Source organism: Neofelis nebulosa, chromosome 2 (assembly GCF_028018385.1).
Source record: "Neofelis nebulosa isolate mNeoNeb1 chromosome 2, mNeoNeb1.pri, whole genome shotgun sequence".
NCBI classification, from domain to species: domain Eukaryota; kingdom Metazoa; phylum Chordata; class Mammalia; order Carnivora; family Felidae; genus Neofelis; species Neofelis nebulosa.
The window spans coordinates 26,774,991-26,795,622 of record NC_080783.1 but is presented as its reverse complement, the minus strand read 5'-3'; the positions used below and the strand labels follow the sequence as shown (position 1 = coordinate 26,795,622).

The 20,632-nt window shown below is 35.4% G+C and overlaps 1 protein-coding gene across 8 annotated transcripts in view; it reads right to left on the bottom strand.

Annotated features, from left to right (window-relative positions):
- The window catches only part of KANSL1L (KAT8 regulatory NSL complex subunit 1 like), a 132,792-nt gene that overhangs the window by 2,029 nt on the left and 110,131 nt on the right, over positions 1 to 20,632 (bottom strand). For 7 of the 8 annotated variants that reach the window (XM_058706475.1, XM_058706485.1, XM_058706495.1 and 4 more), the window contains 8 exons: positions 20,015 to 20,180; positions 17,253 to 17,360; positions 9,205 to 9,333; positions 6,540 to 6,658; positions 5,436 to 5,560; positions 3,920 to 3,971; positions 2,640 to 2,752; positions 469 to 637 (listed from right to left, as the gene is read on the bottom strand). In XM_058706475.1, the coding sequence (XP_058562458.1) occupies positions 469 to 637; positions 2,640 to 2,752; positions 3,920 to 3,971; positions 5,436 to 5,560; positions 6,540 to 6,658; positions 9,205 to 9,333; positions 17,253 to 17,360; positions 20,015 to 20,180 (981 nt within the window). The remainder of the gene's footprint in view (positions 1 to 468; positions 638 to 2,639; positions 2,753 to 3,919; positions 3,972 to 5,435; positions 5,561 to 6,539; positions 6,659 to 9,204; positions 9,334 to 17,252; positions 17,361 to 20,014; positions 20,181 to 20,632) is intronic. The other variant, XM_058706533.1, reaches the window with a different exon arrangement.

Sequence of the window (20,632 nt, the reverse complement as noted above, 5' to 3'; positions counted from 1 at the left end):
TCTGTGTTCTAGATACAGTTCTTCTTTTTCAACACCTACTTAGAAGAACAGTGCAAAAATTTATAGATGGTGTGTTAGAAATCATTCCCTGTGAGGTAAGAACTGGATCCACGGGGAGACAGGTAAAAATCTGTTATGAAGGGAAGAGAACTAGCTGACATTTGCTGTGTGCCAGGTGCTGTTCTCTCTAATCAGATTGGTGTCGTCATGAAACTTGGATAGAATCCCCATTTCCTAACAGATAAGTGAGTAGGTGGAGTTAGATACTGACATGTTCTACGAAAAGATAAGGTGTGTATGATCAGTGACAGAACTAGAAAGTTGGCATACATATCCTCTGATTTGTACCCAGCGGTTAACAGTGGATTGTTATGCTGAATTTGCTAATTGGCAACCAGCAGGTTTTCAAAAGGGTAAAAGGCATTGAAAAAGAGGTGTCACAGGTCATGTATATCATATCATACTTACCTTGAGTTCTTGACTTTGATTTAAGGAAGGTGAGCCCCGTGTGCCCAGATCCTGGCTCTGCGGAGAAGGCTCGGCAGGACTCTCGGCAGCACAGTGCTGACCACCACCAAGGTCGTTAGGGTATTCTTTCAAGAGCAAGTCCTGTCCTTCAACGTTTCTACTGTAAGCTCTAGCAAGAAAATCAAGAAAACATTTAATTACTATTTCTTGAGGTCTTAACGTTTTATGAACGACCCCTAAGTCCATTTAACTTGGTAGCTTTTCTTTAAACAGTTCTGCCCCAAAGATTTCTAAAAATTCATCTGTCAATCTTCCTGATGCTTTCTCAAAGACTTAAACAGTATGTTATGAATACTATTTTATGAGACTGCCAAATTATAATAGTGGGTTTCGGGTTTTCAAGGAGGGAGTTTTTGTTGTCTTATTTTTAAATAAGAAAGGACAGTTACTTGACCCTTACAGTCTTTCAGAGTTCCCAGAGTATTCTAAGACTATTATAATGTCATCCATGTAAGACTCGATTCACATTTTCCTCTGTACTTCCAGAAAATTATATCTCTGGAATGTGGAGAAAGAAGACAATTGAGTCTTATATGTGTGTTAAGATAACTCTGGGAATAAGGATCTACAAGAAATCTGGGTATTTTCAGACCTAAAGAGAGAAATGTGTTTTCAAAATACAGTTGAGGGGCACCTGGCTGGCTTAGTAGAGCATGTAACTCTTGATCTCGGGGTTGTGAGTTCAAGCCCCACATTGGGTGTAGCGATTACTTAAAAGTACAGCTGGCCCTTGATGAACACAGGAGTTGGGAGCACCAACCACTTTGTGCATTCAAAAATTCACATATAACTTTTGACTCCCTCAAAACTTAACTATTAATAGCTGACTGTTGACCAGGAAACCTTACCAGTAATATAAACCAGTCAATTCACACATTTTGTATATGTATTATATACTGTATTCTTACAGTAAAGTAAGCTAGAAAAATGAAATTTATTAAAATTGTAAGGAAGAGAAAATACATTTATAGTACTGTACTATTAAAAATCTGTGTGTAAGTGGGCCCACATAGTTCAGACCACAAAGTTCAAACCTGTGTTTGAGGGTCAACTGTACTAAGTAAATGAGAGGTGCCCCACACTAAATATAGTGACTACCCAGACTTCATGATCTTCCTTTCTGAGTTTCGGCTGTATTAAAACACAGTGAAATGTAAATATAAAATACTGTGGACTTTCTCAAATATATAATTACTAATTATGTTCTCAGGATTTAATCCTCCCTCCCCAAAAATCATATTCAAAGTATTTTAGACCAGGTGCTTTTTGTCTTTTAATTTTTTAAATGTTTACTTATTTTGAGAGAGAGAGGCAGAATAGGAGCAGGGGAAGGGCAGAGAGAAAGGGAGACATGGAATCCAAAGCAGGCTCTGAGCTGTCAGCACAGAGCCTGACGCAGGGCTGGAACCCATGAACCTTGAGATCATGACCTGAGCTGCAGTCAGTCACTTAACCGATTGAGCCACCCAGGTGCCCTAGACCATCTGCTTCTTAGACTGGACAGGTTTTTTGAGAAAATTAAAAAAAAAAAAAAATGTATTTTTTAAGTGGGCATGTTAAAATCGATCACCAAGATTCTAATCCCTAGTGTAAGGTCTGCTATTACAGTACAATGAGATGACCTACTTTAGGGAGAATTTTCACATTATTTGCTGAGTTAAATCTGTTCCTCAGGCTGACAATAAGCATGAGAAATGAGAGTGGAGGAAAATATAGAAACTCATTTCATTACTCTGTAATTAGCCAAAATGTATATATATATTTATTTTGACAGACAGCACGAGTGGGGGAGGGAGACAGAATCCCAAGGAGGCTTTGCGCTATCAGTGTGGAGCCCAATGCGGAGCTCAATCTCACAAACCTGTGAGATCATGACTTGAGCCAAAATCAAAAGAGCTGGACGCTTAACTGACTGAGCCATCCAGGAGCCCCAGCCAAAATATATTTTGAATGTAAGCTCAGTAAATGCAGTGTTTCCCTCCTGTGCACAAATAACTGATGTTATACAGTATATACTTTTTCCTTTCTAGTGTCTTCCTCAATATTCATGCAGAATTTTGTTAATTCTACATGGATTTCATGGTTTTGGCTTTTAAATTGATAACACCTGCCTGCTGTTTCTTCTGTGCCACTTGCTTTGCTCCCATAGTGACCATCTGGCTTGCTCTCTCTCTTCATATTTTTTGTGTCTTAGGGAGAAGACTTCATCAGAAAGATCTTCTACCTGGAATTAGAAAGTTTTTCTTTTATCAGAAACATTTTGAAATAGAACAATTTCTCATCAAGAGAATATAGGAAGAAAACTCTAAAATTGAACTTCAAACTCGAAAATAGAGGGAGTGAACTTTTTTTTTTTTTTTTTAAACTTTTTTACTTCTGGGTCATATTTGAAGACTTAACCTAGATTACAGATAGGTTCACTGTGCTTTGTATAAAAAATTCTTAATGCTTAATTCATTCAAAGGTTTGTATTTGATTGCCCTTTATGGAATACGCTGTTCTCTTAACATGTTAATATCAAAGAAAAGTAAAACTGAAAAAAAAGAAAATTATTTTAACTAATGACTTATCAAAGGTTCTAAGACTCTGGTGGTAGTGGTTTAAGAATTTGGGTTTCCTGGCCAGAACCATTCTGAACTAGGGAAGAGTGCATTGAAAAGTTGACTTGGTAGCTGAAGAACAGTCAGTGGGCCTAGAAAGATTATGACAGAGACAAAATGTCTTACATAATACAGCTTCTACAGATCATCACTTTCAAATTAATTTGGCTACACATTTTTCCCTGAAATTATGCTTGTCTTAATAGAAGTTTTACCCATACAGGCTCACAGTCCCTTTCCTTCAGTTCTAAAAATCTGAAAAAACACGTGTTCATAATTCATTTGGTGACATAGCCCGTTCTGGAATGATGAGGTTATTCCAATTTCTATAAATATTTCCCTACAGAAACATTAATATTTGATTATGAGAACTATGCTAGACTCCACATATGTCTTCTTTCTTAAGTCCAAAGTTTTCCAAATTCAAAAGCAACCTGTTCCCAAGGTTTTGAATATGGCATTGTAGGGTTGAATATTAAGACCACATCTCCTTAAACAGAAAAACAGGACTAATAACTGGAAATGAATATAGATATTAACATAAATTCAGTGTTTCAACAGTTCATGTAAGCAACTGACATGTGTTTCTTTATATGTTACTGTCTTTGCAAATCTAAATTTGCACAAAAACATTTTCCTAATGAAGTTAATATCCTTAATGAACTTTCTTTTCCTAAGTGAAAAACAAGTCAATGTATGCTAAAGGGCTTATATTTCCCTTGAGTTGTCCCAAATTAAGCAGGCTTCGTAATGTATACAGTGCAGTTATCCGTAAGTGAAAGGCAACTTACCTCTTCACCTACGTCATATTCATCCAGAGGCTGAAGAACAGCCATTCTCCAGCTGTTGAAGATACAAACCAGTTTCAGCTTATGTTAATCTAAGTGTAGCAGTTGTATTCTCTAAGCACAGCTAATGCAGTAGTGTTTTCTTTCCTTGGGACTTTCACAATTCAAATGGTTGTATTTTCATACTTTATTTTTTTAAAGAGAAAAATTTCTATTATGAAAAGAAGATGAGACTTTACTTTTGGCCTTACAGTGAATAACTGTCTCTTCTGTGTAGCTGCATTTTATACCTAAGAATATACTAATTTTGAATTAAGTCAATAGATGGTGATACAGTGGCAGGAAGAAAAAACAAAAACAAAAAATCCCTCACTTGAGCATTTGCCAATTTCTTTGTGTGAAGACACCTGGCATGGCCTCTTGAGTTTAACCACTGGATCACAGAATTCCTCTATTTAAACAACCAACCCAGCCAGCCAGCTGCAGCCTACCAATGTCAATTGAAAAAACATCGTTGCTGCAGAACATCATAACTACAAATGGTACTCTGCTTCTGCAGAATGTCTCAACAAGTTCTCTGTGGGATTTCTCATAATACCTCCTAGAATATTAAGAGTTCTTAATACCTCAAAGCAATTAGGAATAAGAGAATTCGAAATCAGCTAATATAGAGAGGGGTAGGAATTACTGTAGTTGTCACTGAGCTTATGTCTGTTTCCACCCTCTTCTGTCTACTTTCTGGTGCCAGATTCACATTCTGAAGAAACTGCTTTCATCATTGCTAAAAAACAAAACAAAGCAAGACTTTGACTAACTTCACTGCCACTAGGAAGCAGATCTGTGTATGGCATTCAGGGACCTCCATAACCCGGTTCTAATTTCTTTTGTAGCCATAACTTTATCACCCTATACAAAAACTTGGTCTCTAGCTTAGGCTTGCACACTTACCTGTGTGCCTTTGCTGTGGTTTCCCTGTGTGAATAAACTTTCTTCTTTTTCCCTCCTTCGTGATGCCCCACTAATATAATGTATGTATTGCTGACTTGGCAATACATCAGAATCTTATTTTTGTGGTCATAGGTGTTACTGTCTTGCAGTGAATACCCCTTGCAAAGGTAGTTGCTTTCTTTGAACCCTTTTTGCAGTCATTTACAGAACTGCATGTTAAAGAGCAAGGGTTATTTATTACTAAGCTTATTTACATCCCTAAATAGCCTTTAGTGCCATATACACATAAAAGGTAACTAAACATTGAAAAAAAGACTTAAAAGCGTTAAAGTTAAGTCTTAGGAATTCCCAATTCTTAATAAAAACTGATAGGTAGGGTGATAATATATGGCACTTTTTTTCAGCAGGAGTAATGTAAAGGTTTCTTTCACCGTTCTCCCTCCATGGTTCTCTAAGTGGAAGACAAGAGAGAGGAACATCTTCCTTTCATTAATTAAAATTTTAACTTCACTTTGAAAATTTAAGTTTACTCAAGAAGGAAGAGAAAATAAAAACATGTAAGTATACATACCTTGGAGTAAGTATTTCCTTATATTGGAGTTTCTCCAACTTAGCCGGGGCAACTAATGACATGGGAATCACGATATTATCTATGTCATAAGAGCTCTCGCTTCTCAATCTCCGTCGTGCAGTATTCTGCAAGGTAGGAGGACAGCAACTCAACAACAGTATCTCGTTACCTGTGATGATGCCCTCCTTTCATGAGGGCTAGAAGAAGTGTACTGCATACGTGTTTTATAAATACGTTGTGATAGAGTGGACCATAAAATGTTAAAAACAAGCACACCTCTCCTTTGTAAAACAACACAATCCCTTCGGCAGGTGTGAAGTGTACATTTGTGTACACATACAAGCCTATTTTTAAGACCATAAAAAATAGGAATACCTTAAAATGTCAAACTCTTACCAGAGGTTACCATAAAGCACCCAAATGTCAAGGAAATGATCATTTAACAAGCACACTTATTAGGAAAGAATATGAAATACTTGGTGTACCATTTAGTAAAGATCATTTTTTATAATCTTCATTTGTGTGTTCCTGGTCCCTGAGCTTTAGTTTCTTCTAAACCCTTTCACCTTTTAACCCCTACTCTGACCAGATGACAAAACAGTAAGAACAACACAAGTGCTGGATTCTTATTAGCAAGACTAAATTTAGCTTCCTGGTAAGGAGTAGGGATGGTTACGATAGTTTCTCACAGGAAAAACCAAAAACTATAATCAAGGATTACTGAGCAATTAGCTCACTAGTAAAAAAGTTTAATACAGTTTATTGCTTCCTAAGAAGATCATTTTAGGGGCGCCAGGGTGGCTCAGTCAGGCATCTGAATTCAGTTCAGGTCATGATGTCATGATTCATGAGTTACGAGCCCCGCATCAGGTTCCCTGCTGTCAGCACAGAGCCCACTTCAGATCCTCAGTCCTCCCCTCTTTTGCCCCTCCCCACCTTGCTCGCTCGCTCTCTCCCTCTCTTTCAAAAACAACAAAAACCGGGCCGGTATGTACAAGTAAAATAAGGCTATTAAAGATTAACAAAATATTCTATACGTTTTTTTACTGGCCAGTTTTAAAAATCTACAAGCAATTTTAGGGTTCAGTATACCAAAAAACCTACTTGTGATGATGAATTCTGGGTTCTTGATATAACATTGACATTAGTAACAGCAGTAAAATTGCTATGGGATCCTGGTTCTGTGCGTTGAAAAGCAAATTCTTCAAATCTAGTTCTTTCTCCTGCCATGGAAAGAACCATTGAGAATGTCATACATTAAACATGGTGATAGGTCTTAAAATCACTTTCCTAATTAGGTAACATTCCTTATCTGTTTGATCTTTTTATTTTTAAAACTTCTGTATCAAAAACAAAAAATTAAGGAAATGAAAAAAATCTTACCCACAGTTCTGTCACAATTATTTCCATTTTCTTTTAATCCAGTACCTCTAATTTCTTTAATCTCCCTTCTCTTCACTCTGTTCATGTTTTCTGTAATGCCTATTATTTGGATGTTAACATCCAAAGACTTACCCCCTTAATTTTCTGTTTTTTTCATTTTGACTTTTTAATTTCTGGGAGATTTCCTTTCCTTGATCTTCTGACCATTCTACTGAGACTTTGTCTAATACATTAAATTATTAATTTCTAATTACATAGGAAAATATTTTTCCATTTGTTTTGATTCCCTAATTGTGAATATATATTTATTCACTTATTTTCTGCCCTTGCTTATTTTACTTTAGTACTGATCTTAAAAAGTATTCTGTGTAGGGGCGCCTGGGTGGCGCAGTCGGTTAAGCGTCCGACTTCAGCCAGGTCACGATCTCGCGCTCCGTGAGTTCGAGCCCCGCGTCGGGCTCTGGGCCGATGGCTCGGAGCCTGGAGCCTGCTTCCGATTCTGCGTCTCCCTCTCTCTCTGCCCCTCCCCCGTTCATGCTCTGTCTCTCTCTGTCCCAAAAATAAATAAAAAACATTAAAAAAAAAAAATTAAAAAAAAAAAAAGTATTCTGTGTAATATAAAATTTAATACCCAGTCCATACTTCTATTTTTCTAGTTGTTAAAAAATGCCCTTTATGGTTAGTAGTTTCTTCAAATCAGGATCCATATATTGAAATTAGTTACTGTCTTTTAAGTTTCTTACAATCTAGAAGAGTTTGTTTTTCATGATATTTGTTAAAGAGACCAGCTACCTTGCTCTTTCGGGAGTTACCTATTTACTTTGTAGTCTGGCTCTTACCTGTTCTATTCCTGTATTCCCACCAAACTTGAAGTTATAAAGTTAGATCAATTCAGGTGAAACATTTTAGATCTTAGGTAATCTGAACTTCATAGTGGTTCTTATTAAGAGATGCAAGTTTTCCTGTGTGTTGGTATGTAGATAGTCCTCAACTTAGCAATGGTTCTACTTAGGGTTTTTCAACTTTATGACAGCCCCAAAGTGGCATGCATTCAGTAGAAACCGTACCTTGGATTTTGACCTTTTTCTGGGATAGCGGTGTGGTTGGACACCCTTAGGCTGGGCAACAAACTGCAACTCCTAGTCAACCATGTGATCATGAAGATAAACAATGGATATACTTAAAACCATTCTGTACCCATACAGCCAGTCTGTTTCTCACTTTCATTATAGTATGCAATAAGTTACAAGAGATACTCAACACTTTGTGTTAGAGGATTTTGCCGAACTGTAGGCTAATGTGTTTTTAGCACACTGAAGGCTAAGCTATGGTGTTTGGTAAGTTAGGTGTATTAAATAATTACTGACTCAAGATATTTTCAACTTACCATGGGTTTATCAGGATACAACCCTGTTGTAAGTTGAAAGAGAAAGAGCTCTATATATAAGTAAGTTCCTCAAAAGCTAGGTGACTCTTGGTTGTCCTAAGATTGAGGCACTAAAAAGCACAATGGAATCTCTGGATGTGGCCCAGGAGTTTAATTTTGTGCCACGCTACCTTATCAGGTAGTGACTTGGGCTGTTAAGGTGGGATTTCTAGAGATAGTAGTGATAAATGTGTTAAATTCATCAAGTATAATTAGTCCAGCACATCTTGAATGCAATTTCTAAGTTTTTGGGTATATTGATATATTACATCTGGGGAATACTTTACTAATGAGTATAGTGTTCTGTCCACTGGAACAATGAACAAGAACCAAAAAAGTATATAGATAATTTGCATATATATTTCCTGGTAAGTTTTATTTTTTAATCATTATTTGCAATAATTCTGGAAACAATCTGATAGTCCCAAGTCCCCACAACAAAAATCCCACTTTGTATTATTAGAAGAGTTATAGTTTCAAAGAGATCTGTTGACCATTTTGGAACTAGAAGTTCCTAAGAGAAATTGAACTACTTGGTTGAGTTACCTTTGGTGAATCTCAGCCAATTTCTCAAAATTCTAAGGAAGCTTCAGTGAATTGACACCCCCACAGTAAGTCCCCGAAATGGTAATACATTTCTGTGAGGAGACTTTGTACTGACATACTCGGAGTCCAGAACACAACCCTGGAGGCTTAAGTTCTGTTTCGGAGGATAGTCAGTAGAAGATAACTCTGGACAGGGAAAATAGGAAGGAAATCCTTAATTGCCATTAGTGGATGGATGCCCAGTCCACAGATCATTCTGAACTGACTATATGAATATGCTGTAATGTTTATAGGACCATGGATATTTTGTGTAATTAGTGATTATTCTGGATTACCATGAAGCAGAGGTTCTTTGAAGATCAGAATTTACTTTCAGTTTTTAGTACTAGTGCTCACATCCTCATTTTAACCTACCTAATGCTGTTTCACTCAAGTGTCTTTTCTTTCTTCCCTGGAACAGCTGTACAGAAGATTCTGACCTTATCTGAGGCTTGCATGTAGGAGAATATCCATTTCTCCATTGATTCAGAGAAGTATTATGTACTAAAACAAATAGAAAGGAAATGTGAAGTTTCTTTCCCTTGACACAGATAATGAACGTGTTAATTTCTTATAACATTGCAGAACATTAATTTACCAGTTCAGAATTACATATGAAATACTTCTATACCAAAATGGAATGATCGTACACTGAAAATACCCATAATAAGATTCCTTAAAAACCTCTTCCATAAGCATCCAATTTCCTATAGTTGCTCCATTATTTGAAGGGGCTGAAAAGGTGACCTGTTCTCAAACTCTTCTAAATTGCAAAATTTTATACAGGAGGTTGGTTCACATCTGTAAATGTTGCCTGAGGATGATATGAATCCTTACGTTAGCCCCTGCTCACGCTTCAATGTGAAAATAATTCAGGATCAAGTAAGATCCTACAGAATTATAAGAGACTGGGACCTCTTGAGGGCAAGAACCAGATTTCATCAAACTGACGGTACCTAGCACTGTTCTTTCAATTTTAAAAGCAATGTATTTTCTAAAACTTTTAGGGTCACTTAATGTCTCTATGCCTCAGTTGCCTTATCTGTAAAATAGGGAGAAGTGCACCTATCATGGGATTATGAGGATTAAATGAGTTAATCCCTGTAATGGTCATTAGGAGGATATCTACCCGGAGTATTTAATAAATGTTAGTTTCTTCATGATTATTATTGTCTGTCTGAAACCCATATTTCCAGTACTGGATTAAGAACCAAATTGGCTTTTTTTTGAAGGGGTTGGAGATGTGGAAAGGAATGGAAAAAGAAATGTAGGCCTAAGTGCCAAATTCTCACCAACACTGAAAAACAGAGTGTGGTCTACCAACAGTAACCAGACTCTGATTACCAGATGACAAAGCACCCTAAAAGTAACAAAAGTTTTATACATAGACACACAGATGTGCATATACACATATATATATACACACATTAGCAAGCAATAAAAGGGAACTTGTGAGTAAAGCAGAATTTGTGAGAAATCTCTGAAAGACTAATACCACATGGAATTTGGAGAGCAACCAAGGTAAAAGCACATTAGAAAGTGCTGCCACAAAACTATGACCATCAAAGGTGCTCTAGACCTGGAGGAAATGAAAGTGGAGGATAATTACTTAGATGGACAGTTAAAGGATGACTACACATGCCAACTTCTCAGCCACACTCCTTGAGATTATCTGTCTTAATAGATAACAAAATCCAAGCCGATCAGAGAAATGGATGAGAAAGCAATACTAAGTGCCTCACTTTGAACTATGTCCTGCCTGACCTTAACTGCTCCTGAAAACAGTATATACTGCAACTTCTACCCATCCAGGGAAAGGATACCCTAAATAGCAGTGGCAGAACAGTCTTAATAGTGAATATGAAAAAAAAAAAAAATTAAAAAAAAAAAAAAAGGGGGCGCCTGGGTGGCTCAGTCGGTTAAGCGTCCAACTTCAGCTCAGGTCATGATCTCGCGGTCCCTGAGTTCGAGCCCCGCATCAGGCTCTGGGCTGATGGCTCAGAGCCTGGAGCCTGCTTCAGATTCTGTGTCTCCCTCTCTCTTTGCCCCTCCCCAGTTCATGCTCTGTCTCTCTCTGTCCCAAAAATAAATAAACGTTAAAAAAAATTTTTTTAAATAGTGAATATGAACTGTAAAGGTGAGAACACAAGACTCCAAAAATCTGAATACCGACACCGTAAAAGTCAAAGATGTAGAAATGAACCATCTCAAGTAATAGTGAATGGATGCACAGAATACAGTTAACAAGACTGAAACAACTAACATTGCCAGAAGAAACAGGCAAAAGGCCCCACTAGAGAGCCCTCAGAAGTGGAAAATATGTTCAAATTTAAAAACAACCATCACTAACTGGACTGAATGATACAGTGGACATGGGCTAAACATCAAAATCTAGGTTGAGAAGTATACAACTCAAAGGAATAGAGTGATAGAAAATATTGGGGGGGGGGGAGGGGACAAACCAAAACAGGGTAACAGAATGAATGGTAGCCAATGTTGAAGAAATAGGCCAAAGTTTTTCCACAATGATATTAACCCTAAGATTTCAAGAACTCACTTGGCTGTCAAGACAAGTGGAGGGGGAAAAAATGCTAATCTTACAGCACATCACAATGGAGATATCCTAAAACTTACCAGAAAAGGGATAAGATTACTGCAAAGAAATGATCAAATTGGCCAGGCAAGACTACCTGCCTGAAAACAGAAAGTGACCTTAAAGAGCTCAGGGAAAATGGCAGAATTCTAAGATGGCCCCAAGATTTCTTACCACCCAAAGACTTCAGAGAAAGATGTCACAAAGAAAACAAAACAAGATGGCAGGCATAATTCTAAACTCATTTCTAGAAAGGGTAACTAGAATTGTGAGGTTTTAAAATTGTATGTGCCTGGCATGGGCAGGTATTCCAATAATGCCATCTCTTGTTTTAATGGAAACGTTTCTGGAGTATTTTCAAACCAATTCCAGTCAATTCACTCTTCTTTTCTAAAAGCAATTCATCACCTTCCTTTTTTTCTAAAAGCAAGTCAAACTTTTTTAAGAAACTTTAACCTTCCCTAAGGTGATACTTTTTATTGAATTTTAATCATTTTTTTACACTTACTTTTCCTTATTGTCTTGTGAGGTTGCAATGGACTCTTGAAACAGTAGGAAATATGACAATTGAAAAACTATACATTCTCTTCGTCTATTTATAACCCTCTCAGCCTTTCAGTGCTTGATCTCCAAAATCCTCTCCTAGATTCTATCCTAAAACACACTTTGACCCCATATCTCTCCTGTCTCCTGCCTTCCCTTTCATTTATTCATTAACTATAAAGACTTAATTACAATACCAAGTACCCTAGGGACACTGGTGAGCAGAGTCATGATCCCTGCCCCTAATGGGCTTTACAGGCATTATCTCAAATAATTGCAACCAATGTGTAACAGAAAAGAGAAGTGCTATTTAGAGAAGTTAATGGGAGTATGTAAGAGAGCTCTAGGAAAAGTACCCCAGGTAAAGTGGTAGATTTCAAATATGAATAGAAATAACTGATGTCAAGGGGAAGAGAATGGTATGTATAGAGAGGCCCAACAGGAAGCCAGATAAATTTGGCAACAGAACCGTGGCTAGGTAGTATAGAGTAAGGAGGATAGTGAAAAAGAACCATGAACAGGTAGGAGCCATCCTGTGTGGGTAGAGCTTTAGGGGTCCCTCAATAATACTTCCTTTCAAATAATTTTAAGTTATAGTGGTGGGGAGCAGGTGTGATATAAGTAGCTTTGCATCTTGAAAAGATCACAAGCTACAGGGATTGGAGAGAAGGAAGAACTGATTAGGCTATTTCAGCAGTATAGATAAGGGATCATTACACTGGACTCTGAAAGTGGTAGAAATGAAGACAGAGGAGCATATTTGAAATGATTAAGATCAAAAGGACAATGTAGGTGAAGAAACCTGAGCTCTAGGTTTTTGGCTTGTGTGGGTTTCAGCGCTACTGTTCCTCTCATCTGTCCACTAAAAAAATAAACTTCATTTTGACAATTTCAGACTTGCAATAGTAAAAAGAAGTCCCATATACCCTTTACTCAGATTCTGCAAATGTTACCATATTTGCTTTATCCTTCTGAACTCCAATGAAATTAAGTTGTTGACATGATGTACCTCTATGTCAATATGTATTTTTCAAAAACAAGGGCATTCTCTTACATGGCCACACAACCATCAAAATGAAATTAATACTATTAGCTAACTATGGACTTCATAGAATTTCACCAATTATTCCTATAATGTTATTTATAGAAAACTCTGTTCACTCTGCATTTGTCATATCTCTAAAGTTTTCTTACATCTGAAACTGTTCCACTGTTGTCTTCCATGACTGCATGTTTTGATGAATACAGGCCCTTAATTGGCTTTGCCTGGTATTTCCTCATGATTAGCTACTAATCATTCAGTCTTCGACCCACTACAATTTGTCTTTTCCCTACTTGTTACTTGAAGTCAGTTGTGCTTTCTTAATTGCCAATTCTGGACGACAGAGGATAAATACAAGCTCTGTGGCAAAGCTCGCAAACATCCATCTACTTACCTTCACACGGTTTACCTATAAGAATACCAGGCATTCTGTATATACTTAAACACATCACCCTGTCTTATGGTTCCGTGACAAATCACGTTTGTTTCCATTTTAAAACCAGTATAGGTCCAAGCATTTGAATCACCTGGGACCTTGTTAGAAATCCAGAATCAGACTTCATTCCAGGATTAACTGAACCAGAATCTGCATTCTAACAATATCGCCCAAGTAATTTGCACATAAAAGTTTGAGAAACAATGATTTGGAACACTTTGCTCTTCTTCCTTTAAATTCCAATTGAGTATTTAAAGCTACACCTGGCATCACCATCTTTCTGGAGTTCCTCTTGCCCTTCCCCCATCACTCTGCCTTCCTCCAGGCAGAGAGTTCTACACTCCCTCTCCTTTTTAGAATGTTTTTGTCATATCTGTGCTCACATCATTTTAATAGTTATTTGCGTGTCTGCTTCCCCCTATTACATTATAATTTCTTTGATTCCCTGTGATTCACCTTTGATTCTTTAGCACTTAGTCTGCCTGGCACAGAGTATATGATCAATAAATGTTGAACTCTAGTTTTACTTAATTCTACAAAAATCACTTAACAAAGAAAAAATAACAAGCGACTATTCCAGACATGCTTATATACGATGAAACCTAATTAACCCTTAATTATTTGGGTTTGGAGTGGTAGGGGAAGAAAATAAGGGAGGAGAGATGGAGATACAGAAGACTACATACTCAGATGATTTGCCTAATAATACAGCAGCACTCATCTCAAATGTCTTCCATTCCTAGCTCTTAATTCCCCCTGACTAGCATGGCATTGCATTACTGGTATGTTACCATTAATTCTGTGACTAACACATTTACACTGCCCTATCTTTTTAAGTCAAATAGATAAACAGAACAACATTAGAAAAAAATATAATCACCTAATCTCACTTATCTAACAGTATATAATTTCAGTTTTGCATATTCCCTTTCAGTTATACATGTGCATACATTTCATATTCACATTTCAAATGTAGTTTAACTTATTTTTCAAATTTGATAATTCACAAATTATTTTTTCAGATGGATGCCTAACACTCTTCTAATTAGAGATAATATCATTTAACTATTCCCTAGCTATTAGAGCTGGTTGTTGTTAATCATGATATTTCTATTATGGTCATTCTTAAAATAATCATCTTCATGCATACATATTTTCTTTTTTAAAGATCAGTCTAAGGAAAAATTTCAAGTAGTAGAATTATATCATGAAAAATTACCTGCACATAACCTATATTTTCCTGCATTTCTTTAGATTTTTCTCCCCTAAGCATAGGCAACTGCTGCTTGTCCTTAGTGCTTTCCACTTATTTTTTTTAACTTTTTACTGTGGAAAAATTTCAACAAACACAAATGAGGAAGAGAAGAATGAACTCCCCTGTGCCTATATTCATAACCAATGATTACAAACTGGTGACCAATCTTGTTTCATCTTTTTCCCCACCAACTTTTTTTTGCTGGCCTATTTTAAAGCAAATCCTGGACTGCCTATCTTCTATCTTGTTCTCGACGTATGTGTGAGCTTGAATTTCTAACAGATAAAAAGTGCATTACTACATCTAACAAAATTAATTCACTAATACTCAACAGCCTGCATGTTCAAATTTCAAATTTTTATTATCTCAAAAATTGTGTGTGCTCGTACAGGTGACTTGTTCAAATCAGGATCCCCAAAAGGCCCACATGTTACATTCGGTTGAAAGAAGAATGAACATTTTTATATGGTTATAATCAGACCATACACAGAAGTAAAACTTTTCTGTCCTTTTCTATCACTTAACATTCTTTAATGTTTCCATCCTTACATGAACTTTTAAGATATTTTTAAAAGCTGTATGTCCCACTGTGTTGGTTAATCACATCTCATTTATGCTCTGTTTCCAATTTCCCATTAACACAAATAGTGTTTAAAATGAATATATTTGTAAATATAAATGAATATATTTGTATTTAGCATTAGACTAGGTTATTAGAAATGGATGTATTGGGTCAGAAAACAGAGTTAGCAGTTTAGTAAACATTAATTGTAAGCAAGTGAACAAGTAAACAGTGTTTTGCTTCAATGAGTTTATTTTTAAAAACAGGTAGTTTAAGGGCGTTGTCATTCATTTCCCAGTACTTTCCAAAAGGTTTGTATTCTTAATGCTACCTAAAATATTTGAGGGTCCTGTTTTTACTACACACAGTCTTGCCAGAATTGATGATTATAATGTTTAAATGTCTTAACGTAATCAGAAGATAGTAAATGTTTAGCACGGTGTCTGCACATAAGCACTCAGTATATGTTACTTATGATTATCATTTTCATTATTATCATCATTAAATACATCTAGTTTTTCTTATAATTCTTTTAAGACATCATTTTTAACATTTAACTCTTTAATCCATCTGGAATGTATTTAATGTTCACCCATCTTAAATTTATTTTAATGTGGTGTATGTGGTAGAGATCTCAATTGTTCCCCCAAAATCATTGTTTAATCCACTGATTACAAAGGAAACTTAGTTGTTTAAAACATGAATTCTTTGAGCCTGATTGTTTGGATTTGAATCCTGGCCCTATCACTTCCCCAAATGTGACTTTGAGAAAATTAGTCAAGGAGAAAAACAATAATGTTACTCACTTTACATGTTGAAATACTGTCTTCTGACAGGAACAGGGTATTTCTATTTAGGCACATCATCTTGCATTCCTCAATAAAACTTTGGAAGTTTTCTTTCATGTAGACCCTTACAAATTTAATTAATCCTAGATAGTTTATATTTTCATTGTTAATATCTCAAAAATTCCTTTACATATTGTAAATGGTTATTATTGGTATTTATAAAAGCTGCTGATTTCTATAAATATATTTTAAATTCCTATACTTTTTCAGACTCCCAATTTTAACAGGCATTCAGTTGATTCTTGAGTTTTTGAGGTAGATGATTATTTCATCTAGAAATAATTTATCTCAGTTTGTATGAATTTTCTGATGTTAGAAAGATTTCAGCCTTGTAGATGGTCAAAATATGTTGATGTTTCTCTTCTTGTTTCCAAGCATAGGCAATGTCCCTGCCCCCATTAATACTGAAAACAATTTCATTTTAATTCTTCAAGTTTTATTTTGTAATTTTAGTGTTTTATTTCAAGTTCTTGAAACCAACTAGAATTTATTCTGATACATGGTATGAAATATGTAAACAAAATTTCCCCCAAAAGACTAACAATACTAAAAATTGTTTACTGAATAGTTCTCCACATTCTCATGAATTTACAATTCTTCCCTTACATTATAAAGTATAAGCTATATAGTCTGCTTCATGGATTTACTTTCCTAATTGTATGCAAAATCTATGCTAATAATTATTACATATTTTTGTCATGTTTCCATATGTGGTTAAGATGGATTCTCTGAATACTTCTTCCAGCAGTTACTTTGTATTTTCCCATTTATTCTTCCCAGTGGGCTTTCCAATTATTTTGTTAAGGTAACCAAATCTATTAGAACTTCAAGTTATAAACCAATAGGAAGAACTGATATCCTTATTAATCTTGTCTAGGAATGCTGTTTCTCTAAGTGTATTTAGATTTCCTTTTATATTTACTAATAACATTTCATAATTTTCATTCAGTATCACATTTCTTCTTAAGATCACTCCTGTGTATTTTCTATTTGTGTGTGTGTGGTAATTTGTAAAAAGTGAATATTAAAAATTAAGGATTTAGATTTGTTCTTCTGTTAAATTTTATTTCCTTAGAAAGCAAAAACAGTGAGTATCGGAAAGATGTAAAACATATATAAAGTACAAGATTTGTAAATGACATACCAGGTGATGGAGATATGACACAGTCTCCTACTAATTTATTTTCAGCAAGATCTCCTTTTATTTCAGTCTTTTTTAGCAATGTTTCAAAGTGAAAATGAAGAGGCACATCTGGCAAAATAAAGTAAAAGTACTTTGAGTGAATACCATTCTTTACGAACTCTAATATTAAGATTGCTTTCTTTCTCTAAGTAGCACATAAGCTTAGAAAAATAAGCAAAAGCTTAAAATGTCACAACTATCAGAAGTGGCAAAACACTCTTTCCAAACATACAGAGAGAAATTTGGAAATTACTGATTATATGCTGTAAATAAACAAAAACTCTGATGATGAACAAGTTCATAAACCAAAATAATAAGATGATAGAAATTATTAGTATTAATAAGTAGTATTCATAGATGAAACAGATGCAGCCAAAGGTCTTGAATAAAACAGAGTAAAACCCGGCCAACTAAGTTCATTCCACCCACCCCCACAAACTTGACATTTGAAATAATGAGGTTTCTAAAAGATACATAATTTTAATTACTTGAGGGAAAACCACTGTAATTCAGATGCAACATTTTATAAAAATACCAAGGTTCACATTCCCTTAGTTTACTAGTATTGTGAATGACAAAATGCACTTTCACATACAGACTAGTTCCTTTCCTTCAAATAGAGACTTAAGATGTTCAATTCACTATATTTATATTCTATATTCTCACAACCAAAAGAGGAGCTAAATAATAAAGTAGATGTGCTTCACATTTATTTTTTTTTTCAATCAAGAACGCTAAAATAAAGCATTTAATAGAGACATATAAACTTCTTCCTAAGAAACAAGTATTTCATAAAGCAGTTGATGTATTTAAAGTTTTGCTACTGAAAAAAGAAAACTAATTACAAACATATAAATCAGAACAGACCTAGAATGAGTCTGGACTTTAAACAAAGAAGTACCTCTTTCTTAAACGCTGTATGTTAATAACAGATCCATACTCAAGGGTGGGAAAAAAAAAATATGTTCATGAGTTTCAACATGGAATCTGTCCCAAGGGACAGAACAGAGGTAGGAAAGATTTCAATCCTAGCACTATATACTATGATCGTCTAAAAACTACTTAACAAAATGAAACTAAGAATACAAATTAAATATGCTACTTATACATTTTAGGAATCCAATGGTTTCCAATTACCAAAAAATAAGCTTATTTCTCTGAAAAAATATCACATTTTTATAAAGAAAATATCACCTATTCTACCACTGTTCGTCATGAGTTGTGAGAAAACTAGGGTTAGGCCCTTGTTCCATCCATATATCTTTCTTGGTGCCCACCCTGTGACTTTGGGCTTTTATAAAAATATATCATAACACTGTAGTACATCAATCAGTTTACATTTCAGTTTTCTTAAACTAGAATGCAAGTACCTTGAGGGATTTATTTGTATTTATACTCCTAATACCTACTTAGTACCTAGTAAGCAGTAGGTACCTAATCTTTATTAAATGAATGCAAGAAGAAATGAATAACACTAACTGGCAGGTGAGGAAGTTAATCTTAACTTATTGGAGGGGACCTAAGAGGATTAAAATGAAGGATAACTCTATCAGCTCTCAGGGGTATATCATCAGAGAAACAAATGTACTATGAGAAAACAGACAGTAAAGAGTAAAGGTTAGGAGTGTAGCTCTGAAGTATGACTACTCACATCAAATCCTGCCTCCATTATTTACTAGCTGTATAATCTTGGAATAGTAATTTAAAATCTCTTAGCTTCAATTTTCTTGTATGTAAGATAAAGAGGAAAATTATGTATTCTCATAGGGTTGTTTAAAGAATTAAAACAATGTAATGTGCTTATGGGTATGCTAAGCCCAAATGTTGGCTGATTATTGTTGTATTTATTATTGTTTCTATCATTAAGTTTTCCTCAAAGATGGAATAACACAGCTCCTGCCAGAAACTTACTTCAAAGTATTATGTAGCTAAGAAACCACTCAAATACTGGTAAAAACAAAACACAAACAAACAAACAAAAACTAAGATTCAGGAATCAGGGCAGGAACAGGTACAAGAAATAGTGTTTTGTGAAGACGAGCCATCCCTGGATGATTAAAACCGAAAACTGAAAAGGAAACACAAAAGCCCATTTGAGACGTCTTCCCATACAGAGAAGAACCTGAAATAACCAGTGTGAAGAATGCTTCCTTTCTTACCCTAAATATTTACTTCAGTTCAATACAGAAACAACTGGAATGGTTCCAACAAAAATCAAGAACTAGAAACTTAAAAGGAGGTGGGCCTGTATGTGCCTCATTTACTCAGTTACGGATTATAGATTTTCTTGAGGTTCAAAAATTAGCTATACCTAAAGACGGACAATTTTCTTCTCTTGAGAAACTCATGCTGATTATAAACAGAGGAATATTATATGGCATAGAAAATTCCATGCAGAATAACACATTAGAAAAAGAACACTGACTTCCTGACAACCATTTCAACAGCATAGTCAAGTTATCAATAAAATTCTAAAAATTTAACCCTGAAAAGATCAAAAGCTTATGTAATCAATGTAAATCAAAACAGTTTCCAAGGAATTAAAGAATCAATCAACTTGCAAAGATAGAACATTAACTCAGGATTAATTCCTCTATGAAAACTTTAATTCTAATATCTAGTGACAAAATAATTGATACAATTTTGATTCCATATATCCATAGGATTACATTTCACCACAGAAATATGCAGTTACTTAGAAATTTTTTTATAAGTGGACTTACCTGATGGCAATGATAGGACAGAATGGAAAGAAGAGTCCAATTCTGATACATGCTCTCTTAATATCTGAGATTTTGAATTGTGTTCACAGCTACTCCAAGTTGAAGCTGACTGCAAACAAGGCATTTGCGTCGTATTTAAAAATGTTGTTTCTTTTGAAGGCAAAGTCTGCAAGGGAAAAAAAAGACTTCATTTTTGCTTAAAAACTGAATCACTCAGAGAGGATATAATAGTTATCAAGTACAGTATCTAAATGACACAAGAAAGTTCTAGTTTACTAAGTCACCTTGGAGAAAGAACTTGAAAATGACAAAGGGACATACTCTTTGTCATTTATTAAAGGTCATAAACATGATGAGATTTCACTAATCCCTTTTCAGCTTTTCAAAAGGAAGAGCAAGGTCTTCCTTTACCTAACAAAATCACAATAAAGAAAAATAAGTGTGAAGAACTTTGGGTTAAAAGACAATGGCCAGGGGTGCCTGGGTGGCTTAGCAGATTAAGCATCAGACTTCAGCTCAGGTCATGATCTCACAGTTTGTGGGTTCAAGCCCCGTGTCAGGCTCTGTGCTGACAGCTTAGAGCCTGGAGCCTGCTTCGGATTCTGTGTCTCCCTCTCT